Here is a 20,672-nt window from a genome sequence, read left to right as displayed (position 1 = left end):
TGTTGCCAGAAAGCCAGGTATGCATTCTTATCTCCCATGAATATAAAATATTTCCAATGATCCATGGAGAATTTTGACTAGCTTTGACTGTCACAGACTGGTTTTGAAACATCACGTATTTTTAATCTACACTATATTTAGCACTCAGGGCTGGATTTAAAAGTTTCTGAACCCTTTAGATATGTTGCCTAGGAGGCACCTCATGAGGATGCGGTTATATTTAGACATAGGTGCTGCTTTTGGCATTAACTCCTTTTCTAAGATAAAACAATCTACTGTTACGAACATTTTTCTGCTATTATAGTATTGGACAAACTAGAGACTAGACATAGGTTTAGGGATAGTCCTCCATGTGGAGAAATGAGGATAGAAGCAGACACTAGTAGAATACAGTTCTTCCCACCATGGCTCCTTTCATGCAGAGGACTGTTGCCAGCCTCACCAACAAAAAAAAAAAAAAAAATTTTCTCACAGAAGAATAGAAATAGAAATATAGAGAACAAATAGAAATAAAAGTTTGACACTCTAGACATCCAGATCAGCTTTTCATAGCATGGGCCAGGTTTGCAGGCACTGTGTGTTAGAGAGTCTAAAGAAGCAAATGCTGTGGTTAGTAAGGCACAGAAGATTTTGGAGGTGGGTGATTCAATTAATCTGTCCCAGTGCATCCAATGCAGATTTTTTTCCAGTGGTGTACTTTCTTATGGCTTATACAATTTAATTTTTTCTTACTTTAAATAGTCAGTTTAATTGCTCTTTGACCAAACGGACTTTCAGAGCCTTCTAACCTCAGAAATAATGTTTATCATCAGCTTTTAAACTCAGGATTTCCCTGAGGGCTTTATTCTAAGAGGGAAACAAAATTACTCCAGCCAGAAAACACAGCATCTTTCCTGGCTGCTGGATGCTCCTGCTTTAACCAAGCAGGAGAGTGAGTGGGATTCAGTCTAGAGCAATACTTTAAGCTTTTTGGTAAATAACACATCACAACTTTTGCAATTTTAGATTAGATATAAGGAAGAAATTTTTCACCCTGTGGGTGGCGAGGCACTGGTACAGGTTGCCCAGAGAAGTTGCAGATGCCCCATCCCTGGGAGTGTTCAAGGCCAGGTTGGATGAGGCTTTGGGCAGCCTGGTGTAGTGGAGGGTTTCCCTGCCCATGGCAGGGGGGTTGGAACTAGATGATCTTTGAGGTCCCTTCCAACCCTAACCATTCTATGATTCTATGACCCTATTACTTTGTAGCATATGCCAACATGCTTTTTATTCTCTCTACTTGAAAATACTGTGTCACAATCTCTATATCCTGAATAAAAATATCATTACTTATAGATTGGGAAATATAGTTAAGCTGCCTAGTTATTTGATGGAAGTAATCCAGTGGAATATTCACTACCTCAGCATAATCACCTGTTTCAAAACTTAATTAGGTGCTCTTGGCTGGGATTTTTTTTAAACTGCTTTTAATACAATCTTTCTGATATAGAAGCTTTGCAGACTAGAATACCGAAGATTAATTTCACCTATTATTTAAAACCATACCTCCTGGTGAAGCTGTAGATATGGAGTCTCAACAGATACATAGCCACTTGTTCAGTGCATTTTGATGTACTAAAGTTTTAGGTCTTGTGATTACAGTTTTACATGACAAATCATCCTTTTGTAATTTTTTTTTACAGAATAGTGTGTAATCCGATATAGGATGTGTTTACAACCCAGAACATTAGAATGTACTACTCCATTTTAAACAAAATGCTACAAGTGAACACGGTAGAAAAGCAAAAGATAAACAGGAAAGAGAGAGGAGGGTTACCAACTAAAGTCATGGCATTACCCAGACTCATTCCTGCATGATTCAAAAGCCTCTGACTATTCAAAAATAGATTAACAAGTATCATTTGCCTTCCATGGTACACATTACGGATACTGAATGCAACATACTTTTCATACAGTCTTTGTCCTCTCATGAACACCTTCACCTCATTGTCCAGTGGAAACGTCCCGTCGTCTTTTCGGAAGCGGTAGAATAGTTTGACATCTTTGAATTCCTTATGCTCATCACAGACTGAAACAAAAGATAAATAAAAAAATTTTCATATAGATGTCAAGGAGTTGAGGATGCATTTAGCAGGTATCGCTGCTGAACTTCAAAGCAAGCACGTATGGAGTCCAATCCCCTGTATTTCTGAGCGTACAACTTTACTCAGTTCTAATGACTGATGAAAAGCTGGAGAAAACTTTCAGGTAGGTAACCAGATTTCCAGGTGTGGGGGAGAGGTGTTCATCAGTTTTATGAGTATTATTGCAAACATAAAGAGCAAAAAAAGCATCCATCTGCTATACACTCGGAAAACCTTTTGATGACAACAGTCTGTTAGCTCATTTGTTTAAAAGGCCACCAATGTAGAACAGTCAATAATTGAAGGACTGGCAAACTCCTTAACGTTACTTGTATCAGTTGAGCAATGCTGCAGGAAATCTGAGATTTGCTGCAGAAATAGTTAAAATGAAAGTCTTCTGACCTCTTAAAATTGTCTCAATTGCTCTGCCATGCCAGCTAGCAAATGGTAGGTACAACAGGAGCACACTGAGAAATGCTAAATAAGGTTTATAAGACAGCAGCTGATGATGGGCTCTTGTAAACACAGAAGAGAGCTCCAGCAAGGGCATAAATTAATGGGAAAGATATCCCAACCAAGCTGCTCCTAGCAGAGTTGTCAGCCCGCATACATGGGCTCACTTCCTGCACCAGAGAAGTAGGAGCTTTCACTTGACACGGGAGTTGAAAGGATGCTCTGAGCATGCTGCAGAACCCGACTGAACCTCTCTGAATTTACTTCAGCTCACTTTGCAAACTATTTTATTAAATTTGAGCACAATACATGAACATTTTCAAGAAACAACTGCTCTATGTGTAATATATACACACACATATATATAATTTGTATGGAAGTTACAGTGTGCAATTGCATCCTGAGGTAGAAAACATTTGAAGGTCGTTAAAGCTTTAAACAAGCATTCAGCAATAAAACATCTATTGCTCAATTAAACGAAGTCACTCAGGCATCCATGCAACACTTCACTGACATTTTCTCAATAGAGGATTAAGTAGTCAGATTTGAATACCCTATAATTACTTTATTCTTTAACTATCTACCGTGAGTCCCAGTTTCCATAACAACCCTGAATTTTAATCTAATAGCCAAGCAGAAGCTGTAGAAGTGGCACTCATTCAATATGTGCATTTCTTACTTTAATTAAGATGTTGTTAATGTATTGCAGATAGCAGCAGTATTGCTGCACATACAGTGACCTCTGTGTGAAGACAACATTCGTCTGTTCGCAGTCGCTCAGTTTTCTCTTAAAAAAGAAACAAATGGTGCATTTTGCCTTTTCGAAATGGGTAATACTATATGTTTGAAATCAAGGCCTTGGATCTTCTTTGTTTGTGTGCTTCCTAGCCTTTTTGTGCATCAAAAGGCAACTAATGCTACCACTGAATTGGAAATCTCCTTTTCATCAGTATAAATTGTTATTCAAGAAGTTGAAAGGAACAGATCTCAAATAGACAACAAGTTTAGGAGAAAATTAATCAGAGCATAGTTGGACCACTAACTTTCTTGCAGCTGTACCAGCACTAATGTTTTTGCAGCTGGTGCGAGCAACAGGGCTGAAGAACTAAATCCACGTGAGAAAAATGACCTTTTTTTGCCGGCTGATTTTTCAGATGGGTTTTTCAGCTGAAAAACTGTGCTCTGGGGAAAAGGGAGGTGAGAGCAGCAGGGAGAGAGGGGACAGGATCCAGCTGGGGCTGCTCTGGAGGCAGGGAAGCAGCAGCACAGTTTCCTGTGACTTTTCACCCCTGTACTGACACAGGGAACATCACTCCACACCGCTTCAGCCTCTCCATGTCCCTTGGGACACAGATGACCGTGTGGAGCGGCACAGTTCAATGGAGATGCTCCCTTTCTGGCAGGGATAAGATCCTATCTGTGCTATACTTGGTTGAAGAGCAGGAGCAGGATTTCTCTGTTTCACAGCAGTCAGTAAAATTTAGCTTAGAGCTTTTTAGTAGCTGAAACCGCACTTACCATGGTGGATAATGCTGTGATCCAATAACTTCTGCACCAGCTTAATTGCTGTCTCTCGATCTGAGGCCTCTTTATGGTCAATCAGCCAGTCGATGAGCTCTTTGGCAACGAAGCAGTTCGGGTACGTCTTAAGGTGGTGACGCCGATCTTTAATGACCTTTTCTTCATGCAGTCGGAGCCTGGGGTCAAATGGCCATATGAATATCATATGTGAAGAGCTCTTGTAACTAGCAAGACTGGGAGAAGAGGGGAGCAGATGCACCCCAGCCTTGCTCACAGGCTGAGCTTTGCAGGTGTTGGATGGAAGAGGAAGGGACTCGGTCAGACATCCAGCACTGCCATCTGACCACAACGCAATCCACAGTAACCATTCGTTACAACTTTGAACCCCATACTTGGAAAAAATGGGTTTCTGCCCAGTGGAAAAGATTAAAAAATGAAAAACAGCACAGTATACCAAGACCATTAAAATACTTTCTGTAGGTCAATTAAACTGTCAATAATTTAGAATTAATTTTCCCACATTGCCACTAATATGTTCCACGTTGCCCTTTTATTTTGCAGTATCACTGCCATAGATTTTTTTTTTTTAATATCATTCATTTTTTTAGCTGTAGTTTCTGCCTTGATTGGGTAACTGTATTTTGCCTCCAGCTACACAATAAGCATAGCATTTATGATTTAAAATTCAGGTGCAAAGCTGTTCCAACACAATGTTATCTAGCATAAAAAAGTTGCCTCCTACTCCAGATAAAGGACAATTGATTTCTCTCTTGGGAAACTGATTAGAGTTCCTGAGCCTGATTAGAGTATTACCTTGTTAATAAAGGTTCTGGGGCTCTGCATCTTTATTTTTAGTAATTTTTTTTTCCAAATAAACAAAATGAGTAATGTTATCAATAAATTAATGGACGGAGGTTTTTTGAAGTTTTTTAAAGTTTTCTGCTTTATTGCTTCCATTTTAGTTAATAATTTTAATAATTCTGGTTTTGTACCACCATAGAATCATAGAATGGTTAGGGTTGAAGTCCATCAAAGACAAAACATTTTAGCCCAAGATTTCTTTGGCTAAAAAACACAAGAAGTTTCCTAAAGCACTGAGAACACTACCGGCATCCATCACTTTCTTCCCATAAAGTCCTTTTTAAAAAGTTTCTGATACTTTCACAAAACAATACAAATCATAGAATGGTTTGGGTTGGAAGGGACCTCAAAGATCATCTAGTTCCAACCCCCCTGCCATGGGCAGGGACACCCTCCAATACACCAGGTTGCCCAAAGCCTCATCCAACCTGGTCTTGAACATTTCCAGGGATGGGGCATCTACAAGTTCTCTGGGCAACCTGTTCCAGTGCCTCAACACCCTCAGAAGGAAGAATTTCTTCCTTAGATCTAATCCAATTCTACCCTCTTTCAGTTTAAAGCCATTGCCCCTTGTCTTACCACTACATGCCCTTGTAAAAAGTCCCTCTCCAGCTTTCTTGTAGGCCCCCTTTAAGTACCGGAAGGCTGCTAGAAGGTCTCTCCGAAGTCTTCTCCAGGCTGAACAGTCCCAACTCTCTTAGCCTGTCTTCATAGCAGAGGTGCTCCAGCCCTCGGATCATCTTCGTGGCCATGTCTATCCATTATCCCTGGAAGTGTTCAAGGCCAGGTTGGATGAAGCTTTGGGCAACCTGGTGTAGTGGAGGGTTTCCCTGCCCATGGCAGGGGGGTTGGAACTAGATGATCTTTGAGGTCCCTTCCAACCCTAACCATTCTATGATCCTATGATGCTATGATTCTATACAACAGTTTTGAAGAAAGCATAGAAACCACAACACTTGGGCTCCCATCATCACAAACAGAAGTAGTGCCGTTCATTTCAAGTAGCCAAGATCCTACTGGTAAACACTCTCACTGACTTCAAAGAAGCTCTTAGTAATGCTATAATAATTGCAGGGGGTACAACTATTTCGATTTTCTAGAGAGGGAGATAGCACAGAAGGGTGTTAACATGAGCCTCGAGAAGCACAGAGCAGGAGTCCAGCCAATTTTCCTCTCAATGTGAACCCAGTACGAAACAATTCTTTCTCTTTAGAAAGGGAAAATATTTGGCTGAAATCAGTGAAGAAAATATTATTAGGGTATTAAACAAGGCTTACGTAGGCTTCTACATAAAAAAAGCTGCAAAGAAATGTTTTTGCTTTGCAGCATTTAGGCTTGAACTACACTGGAATGGCCAATCTGTGATATGAATTCAAAACCAGCTTTGCAAATGTCCTTAAAAAAATGAAGACTTTTATATTAAAAATACTGATAAATCAGATTAGTATTCTGGAAAGAAGTGCTGGTAAATATCCCATGCATTGTGAAATTCTCTGAGCTCAAATACCTTTGCTTAAAGCATATTTTCCAGATGTGCTCTAACAGCTGTTGCCATGCTTAGAAAGAAAAGCCTACAGTTTTAATTATAGAACATGCAATTATCAGTACGTCTGATGGAGCTTTACATTTAAAATACATTCCAGGTTCTGTTAATGTTCATCCAGTCTTATGTCGCACAATAATCTGCAAGAAAAAAACTAGAGAAAGAGCAAATAATACAGATGCCTACAGCTCAACCCAGCTTTCAGTCACCAATGTAAATCCAAATGGATGGAGTTCATCTGATAAGAAGAGGGAAACCTCCTTCTGTGAAATTCTTTGTCCAAACATCACGTAGGAGTGTGCCAGGACTGGTCTGGCATTCTACAAACAAGCCAGTAGCCAAGACCCCAGAAATGAGTATTTACATCTTAAAGTCTAACTGGCAGCTTTCCTGCAGTTGGTGGGCTTATAAATATTTCAAAGTCTCTGTCATGTCAAAAGATACGGGTTCCCACTACAACTTTTTTCCTCACTCAGAGCACTCATAGGGTCTCTCTGTATACCTTTTTGCCTATACTCATAAAACTCAGGGAAATTTCATTATCTTAATTATCTCCACCCACTTGCTGAAGTGGATCCAAACTTGCTAAGAGGTTACAAAACCATTAAGTCAAACAGAGCATGACCACATAAGTCTCAAGATATCTGAAAAAAAACAAATTCATTCACAATTTCCACATGGAAGCAGGAACTTTTTCTGCAGTCTATAGCAATTGTATCCATATCGAATTATGTGCAGGCTGATTTATCTGGAATAAAGAACAGAAAGAGAATTCAGATTTTCTCCCCTGTGGTGGATGTTGTTCTATATTCACCCCTACAAATCTACTAAAAATCAATTTGTATGGAGGAGAAGTAGCTCAATAAATTGAAATTGTACCTATTGTAAACTATAAATATAAAAGCTTCAGGTAAAGTTATTGAGCATGTAGCACAGTATGCAAATCAAAAGTTTAGGCAGGAGTTTTAAAAATGTGTCCAGGTTCAGAAATATTTATTAGGAGCCAAATCAAATGGGATATAAAGGAAAAAAATGTAGTGGTGAATGCAATTATACACTGGAACCAACGTTCAAGTGAAGTAGTAAATTCTTTATTCCTTGGTGTTGGGAAACAGGCTTCTCACTGAAGGACCTTGATTCTCTCCCTTTAAATAATGTTAACCGCTTTTCATCAGCTAGGCTGCGTGATGACTGGAAAAGACCTAACTAAAAGACCAGCCATGTTTCTCTCTTTAGAAGAAGTTTTTCTCAAGAGCTGCTTGGGAGAATTAGTTGATTGATAAACTTTGACCAGTTTGAGGGGAGAAGGAGGAGAAGAGAGAGGGTGAATGACATGGGGTAATGCGAGGGACACCTTGATTCAACAAGCCTTTGAAAAGTTGTCTCTCTTTCTACAACCTAAGAGTATAACACCAGAAAATAATCTTGTATACACTAGTACATCATCCATATGTAATTCTGTATATTATTCAAGATTTCCTGCCAGATTTTGCACTCGGGGCCAGTCTCCCCAACCTGCAGAAAATAACATGAGAACTAAAGTGTTTGACCAATTGCCTGTGAACCGTAACAGGCATACGCTACCCTTTAATATTTACAAATGGATATCCATGGCTGTCATTCACGCTTACAACAAATAAAGACAGTCTATATTTGCTGGCATGTGTGCCGGAACAATTTTCTTGGAGGCTTGTCTAAACAGGAGTTGCTCCTAATTAACAACACGTAAGGACTCTTGCTCCAAATAGAAGCGCCTTCCACCTGCATAGCACGGAACGGGCTAAGCCGGAACACACTGCTCCTGCTTCGCAGTAAATGCAGAGTTAATCAGGAACAATGTTCTTTGTTGAGAGGCCATTCGGCATTTTCTTTGCCAACTGTCAGAAAAGTCATGATAATGGAAAAATCAAAATCTCTGCTGAGAAATGAAGAATTGGGCACTAACTTGGGAAGAAATCACTCTCACTGCTACATGAAAATTGCATTTTGTTTTCCACCAGGGAAACAAAGCATTTGGAAGTTTCTTGCGTCTTTTTCTGAAGCAATGGGTAAGGATTTTGCAAAGGCAGTGCCTGCACAAGAGTCTAGCTTTCCTTGCAAGCCTCAGAAAAGGCCAGCCCGCTGGCTGAGGACAGTAATGATGTCACTAACTGGACCACGGTCCAAACATCTCACCAGCTATTTCCCTCTATTGAGTCTAGTAGTTTGTGCTTGGCTAACACAGATCTTGCAGTACACCATCCAGTCCTCATTTCTATAAATGAAAAGACAAAAAGCCTCCTGCTCTTCTTGGTAATCTTCTGAGTAATTCATCTACCATTCCCTAGTCCATTCTATACAGTCCCTATGTTTACCCCAGCAAGACTCAGTAAAAATGTGCAGGGAACAGACTGGTTTCTGGCACTTGATAGACAACATGGCATGAAGACTTTCATATTGTGCTCCACTCATTCACCTCTTTAACTAGTGAGATACCTTCCTGAAGCAATCATACACACACACACATATATGCATACATATATATATGATATATGTGTGTAAATATTTGTGCATATATATTTATATACATATGATATATATAAACATATCATTTATAATACCATGATACATATATACTTTGTATTATAGGTGATATATTTGTATATATCATAGATCATTATATATACCATATAGGTTATATATATTCATATATATCACAGAATACATCATTATAGAATGACTTTTTTTTTAATGGAAGAACAAAACATCAGTGAAGAGACCACCTAAAATGGAAATTCTTAGCAGAATTTACTAATTACTGAACAATATATACTGATGTTCTAATTAGCCATGGCACGAAGCACGTCCTGCCCCAGAGTGCTCAACCACCGCTGACGAGTTCCAGCACGCTCACGAGTTACTGCTGCGCTATACCTCGCTTTAGGTTATACGCTCGGTTTCAGTGACTGTGTCTGCACAGCCCAGCTCGAGCACTGCCAGTGAGGATGCACTGAACTTCTGCAATTTTATCACCTTAAGGTAAACACTGAATAAAACCATATTAGATCCTTTGAAAATTAAAATAAAAAATAAAAAATGATATTTTTATAAAAAAAAATAATAGTGATATGCAGAGAGGAAAAGCATTGCAAGTGGTTTCTGTCATCTTCAAATTAATTCACAAGTTTCAAATCTTTGGAACTTCTGTCAGAGAAGGATGAAGGATTTACTTATTTCCAAGTAAAGCAAGTCACAGTGTCCTTTGTGACAAAAATATATGGACAGAAGAAAATATCTTGCCAAAGATGAGGACAATTCACGGTAGCCAAAGAGCATGGGTTTTCCACATCTCTTCTCCAGGGATATCAGAGGTGCTCCACTGGCAGGTAGAATTGCCCCTCTCCTTTGCAAAGAGAGCAGTTTTGTATCCTCCCAGAGGTCAAAAAGTTTGATTGTTTTCTGAACAGAAGCATGACCTGTCCACAGGTAGATACTTTTTAAGAGATGGCATTTTCCAAAGTGTCTTAGTGACTTAGAAGCATAATTCCAACTGAAAGTTAAAACTCCTAGGTCAGCTGTAGACCCAACTCATTACAAAATAAGTGAGCATATGGTGGTGGTTGTGTGTATATATACAGCTAGGAAAACAGAGAGCTACATGAAATGCCCTTTACAACAAACTTTTCCCTTTGCATTGTCAGCAAAAAAAAAGGTCAGTGACGATATGAACTTTGTACACAGAGGCGATCGCGAATGTACTCTGCAAATGCGATGCGTACTTCTGGGACAAGTATTTCCAGCTGGGTTTGCCAAGTCTCAGCTGAAGTGTCAGCGGTTCTCTGCTGCCTGTTCCTCTTTCTATTTCTGCTTCAGCTCTTCAATCACTTAGTTCTGTTACTTGATATTCACAGGAGCTAAAACACCCTTTAAAACATGGGGTTAGGTTGGATGGGGCTTTGAGCAACCTGATGTAGGGAAGGTGTCCCTGCCCACGGCAGGGGGGTTGGAACTAGATGATCTTTAACGTCTGTTCCAACCCAAACCATTCTACTATTCCACAATTCTAGCTACTGAAAATCGGATGAAGATATTTCTGTGTTGGTAGGTGTGGCAAAGAAGTAATCTTACCATCTGCAATAGGGTTAGAGAGGGTGTCTGCAAAGCAGCTCTTGATATCGGCTCTCATCATTGTGTTTATCTCTGTTTTTTGCCCACAGCCACGTAGTCAAGGTGAGGAAAGGCCAGAATGCAGTGCCAGATAGAGAGATTTCAGATAAACCAACTCTTGGCGCACTGCAGAGGAAAGCCTAAAGCTTCCAAAGAAGGGACAGTCCACCAGTGCTCCTGTGGCTTTAAATAAAACATTGAGGATGCCTCTTTTATGAAGTCTTTTTTTTTGTAAATTCAGAGGTAAAAGGTCACTGAACCTGCAACCGAGCATGCAAAGGGACATCCCCTATACTCATAACACCTTGCTAACAGCAGTGGGGCTCAAAGCAAGCTCTGGGGAACAGACCCAAGCATGGCTCAGGGTCTGGGATTATGTCTTTTGGAGACACCCTTTCACTCTACAAATTTAATCCAGAAATTCAGACCCACAGCCTCCCTTTTGAGTACTCTAGTCTGTAGAGGAGATTAGATCTGGGTGTTTGTATCGACCTGTCATAAAACTAGAGACCACTGGCAAAACCAATGTTCGGATTTTAAACCTCAGAGGTGTATAATCTGAGCCTCTATCTGGTCTTAATTTAAACCAACACATTGTTGATCTGGTAGAACAATGAATGTAAACAGATGTAAATAGAATGCAAATAGGTAACTTTTATATCAAGTTTTGGAATATTTATGTTGGCATTTTTCTAGGGCTTGACCCTGTAAGGGAAAGGAACATGCTCAGTGGACTGCCAATTCCCTTCCACTTTTCTCTTTGGGCTTTGATATACCCACGTGTGAAGGTAGTCTAATAGTATCTCCAAATCAGAACAATATTTGTTCACCTCTCTTTTTCAAGAAGCAGGAAAACTCGGTATCTTGCAAGGTTAAGATCTAACACCACTTTCTCCTCATGTCCAGAGGAAGCTGTGAACCTCTCAGCCTGTCAAGCCATTTCACTTTCATTTCACTTTTAATCAAAATGTGTCCAAACAGGAATAATACTTCCAACTGCCTATTGCACTTGAACCTTGAGAGTTTCTGTCTCATTGGAAAGCACAAAACTGGGTTTTATAAAGACAAAAACATAAAACGCAGGCAAGTTTTTATTTCACCTGCCCCTAGTCATAAGGAAAGTGGAAGTCTGCCTGTCTCCCTCTGGCTGTTTGGGTTCTGAGCTGAACTTGTCAGAACTCAAGAACTCACAGTTCTCTTTCTCCGTAAGAAAGTCAAATATAATTGTGCTTCTCACTCATGTATGGGTGAGCTGGGACACACACACAAGATGAATGCATGCAGGTCAAGGTCTGTCTGATACTACCATGTGGACCACTAAAAGAACCAATGTGCTTTTCACTGAAGAACAAGACATCTTTGCTTATATCCATCAACTAGGTTTTATTCATATTATGTCTCTGTGTCTCCATTGCAAGGATACTCTTAGGCTAACTAAGTCACTTAGTACTGTTGGAATTAGTTTTCTTGGGGATGTCTTCCCAAATCTAAATTGAAGTCTTATACCATAAAACACTGAAATTTCAAAGTGCAGACCAGAAACCACAGGACAACTGTTGTTACAGACATCCTTTAACTGGATTAACACAGAAGAATCATAGAATCATGGAATTGTTAAGGTTGAAAGAGATCTTGAAGATCATCGAGTCCAACCATTAAACTGCCACAAAGACTGCCAAGTCCACCACTAAACCATGTCTCTAAGCACCACATCTACATGTCTTTTAAATATCTTCAGGCATGGTGACTCCATCACTTCCCTGGGCAGCCTGTTCCAATGCTTAACAAACCTTTCAGTGAATAAATTTTTCCTAATACCCAATCTAAACCTCCCCTGGTGCAACTTGAGGCCATTTCCTCTTGTCCTATCACTTGTTACTTGGGAGAAGAGACTGACACATCTCCCTACAACCACCTTTCAAGTGGTTGTAGAGAGCAATAAGGTCTCCTCTGAGCCTCCCTTTCTCCAGGCTAAACAACCCCAGTTCCCCCAGCTGCTCCTAAGACTTGCGCTCTGGACCCTTCACCAGCTTTGTTGCCCTTCTCTGGACACGCTCCAGCACCTCAATGTCTTTCTTGTAGTGAGGGGCCCAAAACTGAACACAGTATTTGAGGTGCTGCCTCACCAGTGCTGAGTACAAGGGGACGATCACTTACCTAGACCTGCTGGCCACACTATTTCTGATACAAGCCAGGATGCTATTGGCCTTCTTGGCCATCTGGGCACACTGCTGGCTTATATTCAACCGGTTGTCAACCAACACCCCCAGGTACTTTTCCGTCAGGCATCTTTCCAGCCACTTTTCCCCAAGCCTGTAGCGTTGCGTAGGCTTGTTGTGACCCAAGTGCAGGACCTGGCATTTGGCTTGTTGAACCTCATACAATTGGCCTCGGCCCATTGATCCAGCCTGTCCAGATCCCTCTGTAGAGCCTTCCTACTCTCAAGCAGATCAACACTCCTGTGCAACTTGGTGTCATTTGCAGACTTAGTGAGGGTGCACTCGATCCCCTCATCCATTGATCATTGATAGTTCATTGATAAAGATATTAAACAGAACTGGCCCCAATACTGAGCCCTGGGAACAGTCAGTTGTGACCGGCCGCCAACTGGATTTAACTCCATTCACTGCAACTCTTTGGGCTCAGACATTCAGTCAGTTTTAAACTCAGTGAAGAGTGTGTCTGTCTAAGCCATGAGCAGCCAGTTTCTCCAGGAGAATGTTGTCTATGGTGACATGGTGTCAAAGGCTTTACTAAAGTCTATGTAGACAACATCCACAGCCTTTCCCTCACCCACTGAGCATGTCGCCTTGTCATAGAAGGAAATAAGGTTGGTCAAGCAGGATCTACCCTTCATAAACCCATGCTGACTGGGCCTAATCATCTGGTTGTCCCGCATGCACTGCATAATGGCACTTAAGATGATCTGCTCTATAACCTTTCCCGGCACTGAGGTCAAGCTGACAGGCATGTAGTTCCCCAGATTCGCCTTCTGGCCCTTCTTGTAGATGAGAGTCACATTTGCTGATGTCCAGTTAACTGGGACCTCCCCAGTTAGCCCAGACTGCTGGTAAATGATTGAAAGTAGCTTGGTGAGCACTTCTGTCAGTTCCCTCACTACCATTGGGCAGATTCTACCCAGCCCCATACACTTGTGTGTGTCTAAGTGGTGTAGCAGGTCGCTAACCATTTCCCCTTGGATTATGGGTGCTTTGTTCTGCTCTCTGTCCCTGGCTTCCAGCTCAGGGGGTTGGGTATCCTGAGATCAACTGGTCTTACTACTAAAGACTGAGGCAAAGAAGGCATTAGGTACTCCAGCCTTTTCCTCACCCTTTGTCACTATGTTTCCCCCTCCATCCAATAAAGGATGGAGATTCTCCTTAACCCTCCTTTTGTTGCTAATCTATTTATAGATTAGCAACATCTTTGTCGGTAACGTGGACAGTGGCATGGAGTGCACCCTCAGCAAGTTCGCTGATGACACCAAGCTGTGTGGTGCCGTCGACACGCTGGAAGGGAGGGATGCCATCCAGAGGGACCTCGACAGGCTGGAGAGGTGGGCCCGTGTCAACCTCATGAAGTTCAACCAGGTCAAATGCAAGGTCCTACATCTGGGTCGTGGCAATCCCAGGCACAAATACAGACTGGGTGGTGAATGGATCGAGAGCAGCCCTGAGGAGAAGGACTTGGGAGTACTGGTGGACGAGAAGCTCAATATGAGCTGGCAATGTGCTCTTGCGGCCCAGAAGGCCAACCGCATCCTGGGCTGCATCAAGAGGAGCGTGGCCAGCAGGTCGAGGGAGGTGATTCTCCCCCTCTACTCTGCCCTCGTGAGACCTCACCTGGAGTACTGCATCCAGTTCTGGAGCCCCCAACATAAGAAGGACATGGACCAGTTGGAGAGGGTCCAGAGGAGGGCCACAAAGATGATAAGAGGGCTGGAGCACCTTTCCTATGAGGACAGGCTGAAAGAGTTGGGGCTGTTCAGCCTGGAGAAGAGGAGGCTCCGGGGTGACCTTATAGCAGTCTTCCAGTACCTCAAGGGGACCTACAAGAAAGATGGGGAGAGGCTGTTCAGGAGGGCCTGTTGTGATAGGACAAGGGGTAATGGTTTTAAAATAGAGGGAGGTAGATTCAGATTGGATATTAGGAAAAAATTTTTTACCATGAGAGTTATAGAACACTGGAACAGGTTGCCCAGAGAGGTGGTGGATGCTCCATCCCTGGAGACGTTCAAGGCCAGGTTGGACGAGGCCCTGAGCAACCTGATCTAGTTGGAGATATCCCTGTTCCTTGCAGGGGGGTTGGACTAGATGACCTTTGAAGGTCCCTTCCAGCCCTAACCATTCTATGATTCTATGATTCTATAGGAACGCTTTTTATTGTCTTTTATGGCAGTAGCCAGATTAAGTTCTGGTTGGGCTTTGGCCCTTCTAATTTTCTGCCTACATAACCTCACGACATCCTTGTAGTCCTCCTAAGTGGCCTGCCCCTTCTTCCAGAGATCATAAATTCTCCTTTTTTTCCTGAGTTCCAGTCAAAGTTCTCTGTTCAGCCAGGCCGGTCTTCTTCCTGCTGGCTCATCTTTTGGCACATGGGGAAGGCCTGCTCCCGCACCTTTAGGATTTCCTTCTTGAAGAATGTCTAGCCTTCCTGGGCTCTTCTGCCCTTCAGGACTGTCTCCCAAAGGATTCTGTCAACCAGTCTCCTAAACAGACCAAATTCTGCCCTCCAGAAAACCAAGGTGGCAGTTCTGCTGACCTCCCTTCTTACTTCTCCAAGAATCGAAAACTCTATTATTTCGTGATCTCTATGCCCAAGACAGCCTCCATCCATCACATCACCCATAAGTCTTTCTCTGTTCACAAACAAGAGGTTCAGCAGAGTGCCTTCGCTAGTTGGATCACTCCCCAGCTGTGTCAGGAAGTTATCGTTCACACAATCTAGGAACCACCTAGACTATTTCCTCTCTGCTGTATTGTATTTCCAGGAGACATCTGGTAAGTTGAAGTTCCCCACAAGAAGAAGGGCTAGTGATTCTGAGACTTCTCCTAGCTGCTTATACAATATTTCGTCTGTCTCTTCATCCTGGTTGGGTGGTCTGTAACAGACTGCCATCATGATATCTGCCTTGTTGTCCTTCTCCCTGATTCTTACCCATAAACTACCCTATCGCCACCATCATTAAGATCTAGACAATCAAAACACTCCTTAACATACAGGGCTACACCATGGCCTCTCCTTCCCTGTCAATCTCTTCTGAAGAGTTTATAGCCATCCATTGCAGCACTCCAGTTGTGCACGTCATCCCACCATCTTTCCATGATGGCAACTATATCATAGTTTTCCTGCTGCACAATGGCTTCCAGGTCCTCCTGTTTGTTGCCCATGCTGCATGTATTGGTGCAGATGCACTTCAGTTGGGCTATTGATCCCGACATATTTTTGGGGGCAGAAGACCTGATTCCTACGTGACCATTCTCAGGTGCTTCTATGGTTTCTAATACATCAATAACCCTTGCGTCTTTGCTGCCACATGGATCTCCGTCCCTTAACTACACTGAGACAGTAGACCAAAGGACCTCACTAGCACACTATCCTTCAAACACTGGCATGTGCCACCCCCAGGCTTATCTCTAGTGAGTCTGAGTTTATCCCTTTCTCCCTTCAAATCTAGTTTAAAGCTCTTTCAATGAGCCCTGCTAGCTCCTGTGCAAAGATCCTTTTCCTCCTTTGAGACAGGTGTATGTCGTCTGTCACCAGCAGGCCTGCTGTCATGTAGACCAACCCATGATCAAAAAACCTAAAATTCTGCCTGTAAAAAAATTTTGCTGGTAGCCAAAAAACCACTGACATCCATGAACTTATGCCGAAAATCACTCTCAATAAAGTGTTTTACAGATAGAAAACTGAGGAAGGAGCAGTGTAGGACCCATGGCAGGCCAGTGATACAGCAGTGAAATTTGTGTCAGGGAACTGTTATCCCAGTAACACAGCTGGGAGAGGTGAATGTTCCTTTGAAATGCTACATGGGGCAAATACGGGTCAAACAGCCCAAGCCCTACTGCTACAGCTTTTCCTGCTAGCACTGCCATTCAGAAATCTGGAGAGAAAGACCAGGAACTGGGAAATAGGATGCCGGACTGCAGATCTGTGTCACTGGAGTAAGAAGAGGGGCTGCAGCAAGGGTCGCAAGGGGCTGTGGGTTCCAGAGAGCCCTGCTGGGTGACAACCACTCTCTTGGATGCACGTTGCATCCCAGGGGTGTAGGGGAGCCAAGAAAAGCTACAAGCTGAGGTCCTTTATGCACCATGGCTGAGATGTCTATTACATTTATCCACAGGGAAAAGCTCGGCATGACCTTGCTACGCTCTTGCATTATGTGCAGCAGGTTTCAGACCCATGAGAAACAAGGAGGTCTTCCCATCCACCCATCTCCCTTTGCATCTGGGGAAGAGCAGATCCATAACATCCAGAAAGTACCTGTGCTGGTTTTGGCTGAGATAGAGTTAATTTTCTTCACAGTAGCTAGTATGGGGCTGTGTTTTGGATTTGTGTTGGAAACAGTTTTGATAACACAGGACTGTTTCTGTTACTGCTGAGCAGTACTCACACAGAGTCAAGGCCTTTTCTGCTTCTCACATCACCGCACCAGCAAGTAGGCTGGGGGTGCTCAAGAAGCTGGGAGGGAACCCAGCTAGGACAGCTGACCCCAGCTGTCCAAAGGATTAACGACGTCATGCTCAGCATATAAAGCTGGGGGAAGAAAAACGAAGGGGTGGACATTCAGAGTGATGGTGTTTGTCTCCCCAAGTGACCACTACCCGTGATGGAGCCCTGCTTTCCTGGAGATGGCTGAACACCTGCCTGCCATGGGAAGGAGTGAATGGATTCCTCGTTTTGCTTTGCTTGTGTGAGCAGCTTTTGCTTTACCTGTTAAACAGTCTCTCAACCCACGAGTTTTCTCACTTTTACCTTTCCGATTCTCTCCCCTATCCCACCCACCAGTGGGGAGTAACCAAGTGGCTGCGTGGGGCTTAGTTACCATCTGGGGTTAAACCACGACAGCACCACAGTACTGAACATGTTTGCACCACAAACAGCAAAAGGTGTTGTTATCTGCTGGAGGTAACCCAAGAAATCCACGGAAGAACTGAAATTAGCCAAGTACCTTATCTCAAGTGCAGTTGTGATATTTCTCCCACCCTGTCAATGACTGACAAATAGTTTTGCTGAGGCGTTTTATCGTTTTGGGTAACCACTAATCTCAAAGACCTTCCAGGTATGGTTGCTCTCAGTCTGAGCACCACAGAGCTGCAGGAGCTCTTCTCCTCAATATTTTATGCTCTTTGGAAGAGTACCAATTGTTTGCACTCCTTTCAGCAGCCCTTGGCAACGCTGCTGAAAGCAAGAGAAAAAATTTCTGCCTTCATCATTAATAATAACGTCATACTGCAGTAATATCTCAATTGCTGTTAGCAATTGTTTTCCATCTCTACACAAAACCCTTAACCAATTACTGTGCTGTGTAATCATGAGCGTCATTAAGCACAAATAGCCAGTACCTGACAGGTAATAAAATGAGTAATAAAATACTTAGTGCTATGTACTACTGTCAACAAACAGGATTTTATATTGAGGCCATGATTCAAGACTTATTACTCACTTCCAACGAATACGTAGATTCATCTTAAAATGAGTATAGATGCAATACCCTCTCAATATATGCATGTTTCAAAACAAAGTATGTTGTATTAAAACCATCACACTTTGTTTATCTCTTCCCATTCTAAAGCAATAGCTTTCTTTTTTTCATGTTTAGTACAACTGCATTGCTGAGCTTTGTTTTTATTTGGAAGGAAGCTGTGAAAGCAGTAAGTGAAAAAACACTGACTAGAAAAGGCACTCTGTATTGAATTTCTTTAAATAAAAAAATGTTAGCATATTTTGGCACTGATTCATGCTTTTTTTTACCTCCTACAGCTGGCAATACTGCAATATGCAGGATGTTACATTGACAGAAGACATGATTCAAGGGAGTTCTTTCCACTGTCTTCCAGAAGGCTACTGAAATCCAGTGGTTGGCCACTAAACTATAAAATAAAGCTGGAAGTGATGCAAATTTTTACACTCTGAAAGTAATGATCCATTTGACTGGCTCACCTAGAGGTGATTAGATTGTAAGTGGCTGACCTTCCCAGTGCAGAAATAGTAATGGAGGAACAGGCAGGACTATAAAATGCAAGATTGTGCACTAGCAATGAAGTGCTCTGCTGAAAACAGACAACTTGGAGTCTGAAAGCAACAGAGAGTAAGAAATAGCTGAATATGCAGTAGCTAAATGCTCACTGACTACAGGCTACGAAAAGGCTGAGACCATACGAAAACCAAAGGCAATCTCAGCTTGTACTAACTGAGATGTTTCCAGAAATGATGGGAAATCCAGTTGTTCATGTCATTGTATATGATACTGCAGGACATCACCTAATTCCTCATTCAAGAATGATAAGCTCAAAGTGATGCAATGAAGCAGCGCTACACCGGGATGAGAAATGATGAGCCAGTCTTATAAACAGAGAGAAAAAGATACTGGCTCGGGAGTCTAGCTTTATCTAAACAAAAAGTGAGAGGAACAGAATTGTTGTCTGTAATCTTTCAGGTGAGTTAAAAGCAGAGTGCAGGAAAAGCTATTTAAGTCATGCTGAGTGATTCCAACATAAAAATTAGACAAAGGTTTAGAGCAAAATTTTCTAATTGTTACTCAAGGCAAGAACTTATCTTTTACAGAACTGTAATAAATATACCAAAGGATCATGTGCTATAGTATTCTGCAGAAGACCTTCCAGTCTTGTGTTTTATAATTACATGACTTACACTGATTTCTATGAACAACATTGGGAATACTACAGGGAGGGAGAATATCAGAGGCTGGCCTTTGAATGCACTAGACCAGGACCCATAGCCTTTCTAAAGTCCTGTTTCATGTCAGCTACGAAAAAGAAAAGTTCAGGTACTGCCTATATTAAGACATTTGCTGTTTATATTAAGGCTTTTAGTAAAAGTGGGTATGTAGGTATAGAGATACTCTTTATGTGCTTGGCAAGGCACTGGAGCTGTAGGATGGGAGATGTCTGTATTTGTGAGCATGCTTCCTTGCTTTTGCAAGAGGGTGTTGCTTGGTTTTCATTTTTACTGGGCAAGCATATGACAGCCCTTGCGTGGCTGATTGGAAGGATAGGTATTTAACGGGCCTGTCATTATCATACAGTCAACAACAAACTAGTGGTATGTTTTCCTCCAACATCTGAAGGAAACCCTGTGACCTTTGTGACTTACAACTGTGTCAAAAAACAGCTGGGGATCTGCTGTGAGGAAACCCCACCAGCTGGTGAGCAGCATGCACGGGGGCCAAGGGTCTGATCTGCATCCTTACGAAATCTACGTGTAGAAGCCAGAAGAAACTGCAATGGCAGAGGATTCCTCTGCCAGCTCCATGGCCCAACTCTGCATTTTACCCTTGGGTGACATCTCTACATGTCTGCACTTGGTTGGCTTTCCTGCCTCCACGTGCAACACTCACTCATCCTGCTGAGACCCAAATAACCGGGTTTGCAGGAACCTCCAGCCCCTCATCTGAGATCTTGTGAAGCTACCACAAAGAACCTGACCATACAGTCAGAGTCACTCGAGTCTTTTCAAGCCTGGAATCTGTCTGATTTCATATAGCCACACATGACTTTTTAAAAAATTTATTTATTGAAATAATATAGATTATGTAATTATTAAAGTAAATAAACCAAAATAGGATAGAAGCCTAAACAGACTCGTGTTGCAGCCTTTTTCAGCTCCCTTAAGTTGTCATGTTTGCTTAGTAAAAACATTACTTTGAGTGCAAAATACAAGCCAGTATGACCTTCACAGCCAGCTGGAGGCAACAAATCAGTATACTACTAAATAACATTCTGCTCATTTATATATGTTTTTCTTAAAGAGAAACTTGTAACATCCAATAAGGTTTCACCGTGAGT

General features: G+C 42.1%; 1 protein-coding gene across 1 annotated transcript in view; it reads right to left on the bottom strand.

The window, feature by feature from the left end:
• DEPTOR (DEP domain containing MTOR interacting protein) overlaps positions 1-20,672 on the bottom strand; it is an 80,540-nt gene that overhangs the window by 45,312 nt on the left and 14,556 nt on the right. Inside the window, exons 2-3 of the mRNA XM_086609543.1 lie at positions 4,092-4,270; positions 1,942-2,065 (exon numbers count right to left, since the gene is read on the bottom strand). Of these exons, the coding sequence (XP_086465669.1) occupies positions 1,942-2,065; positions 4,092-4,270 (303 nt within the window). The remainder of the gene's footprint in view (positions 1-1,941; positions 2,066-4,091; positions 4,271-20,672) is intronic.

Source organism: Tauraco erythrolophus, chromosome 3, assembly GCF_009769465.1.
Source record: "Tauraco erythrolophus isolate bTauEry1 chromosome 3, bTauEry1.pri, whole genome shotgun sequence".
NCBI lineage: Eukaryota > Metazoa > Chordata > Aves > Musophagiformes > Musophagidae > Tauraco > Tauraco erythrolophus.
Note: the sequence above shows the minus strand (reverse complement) of the source record. Positions and strands in the feature narration are given on the sequence as shown.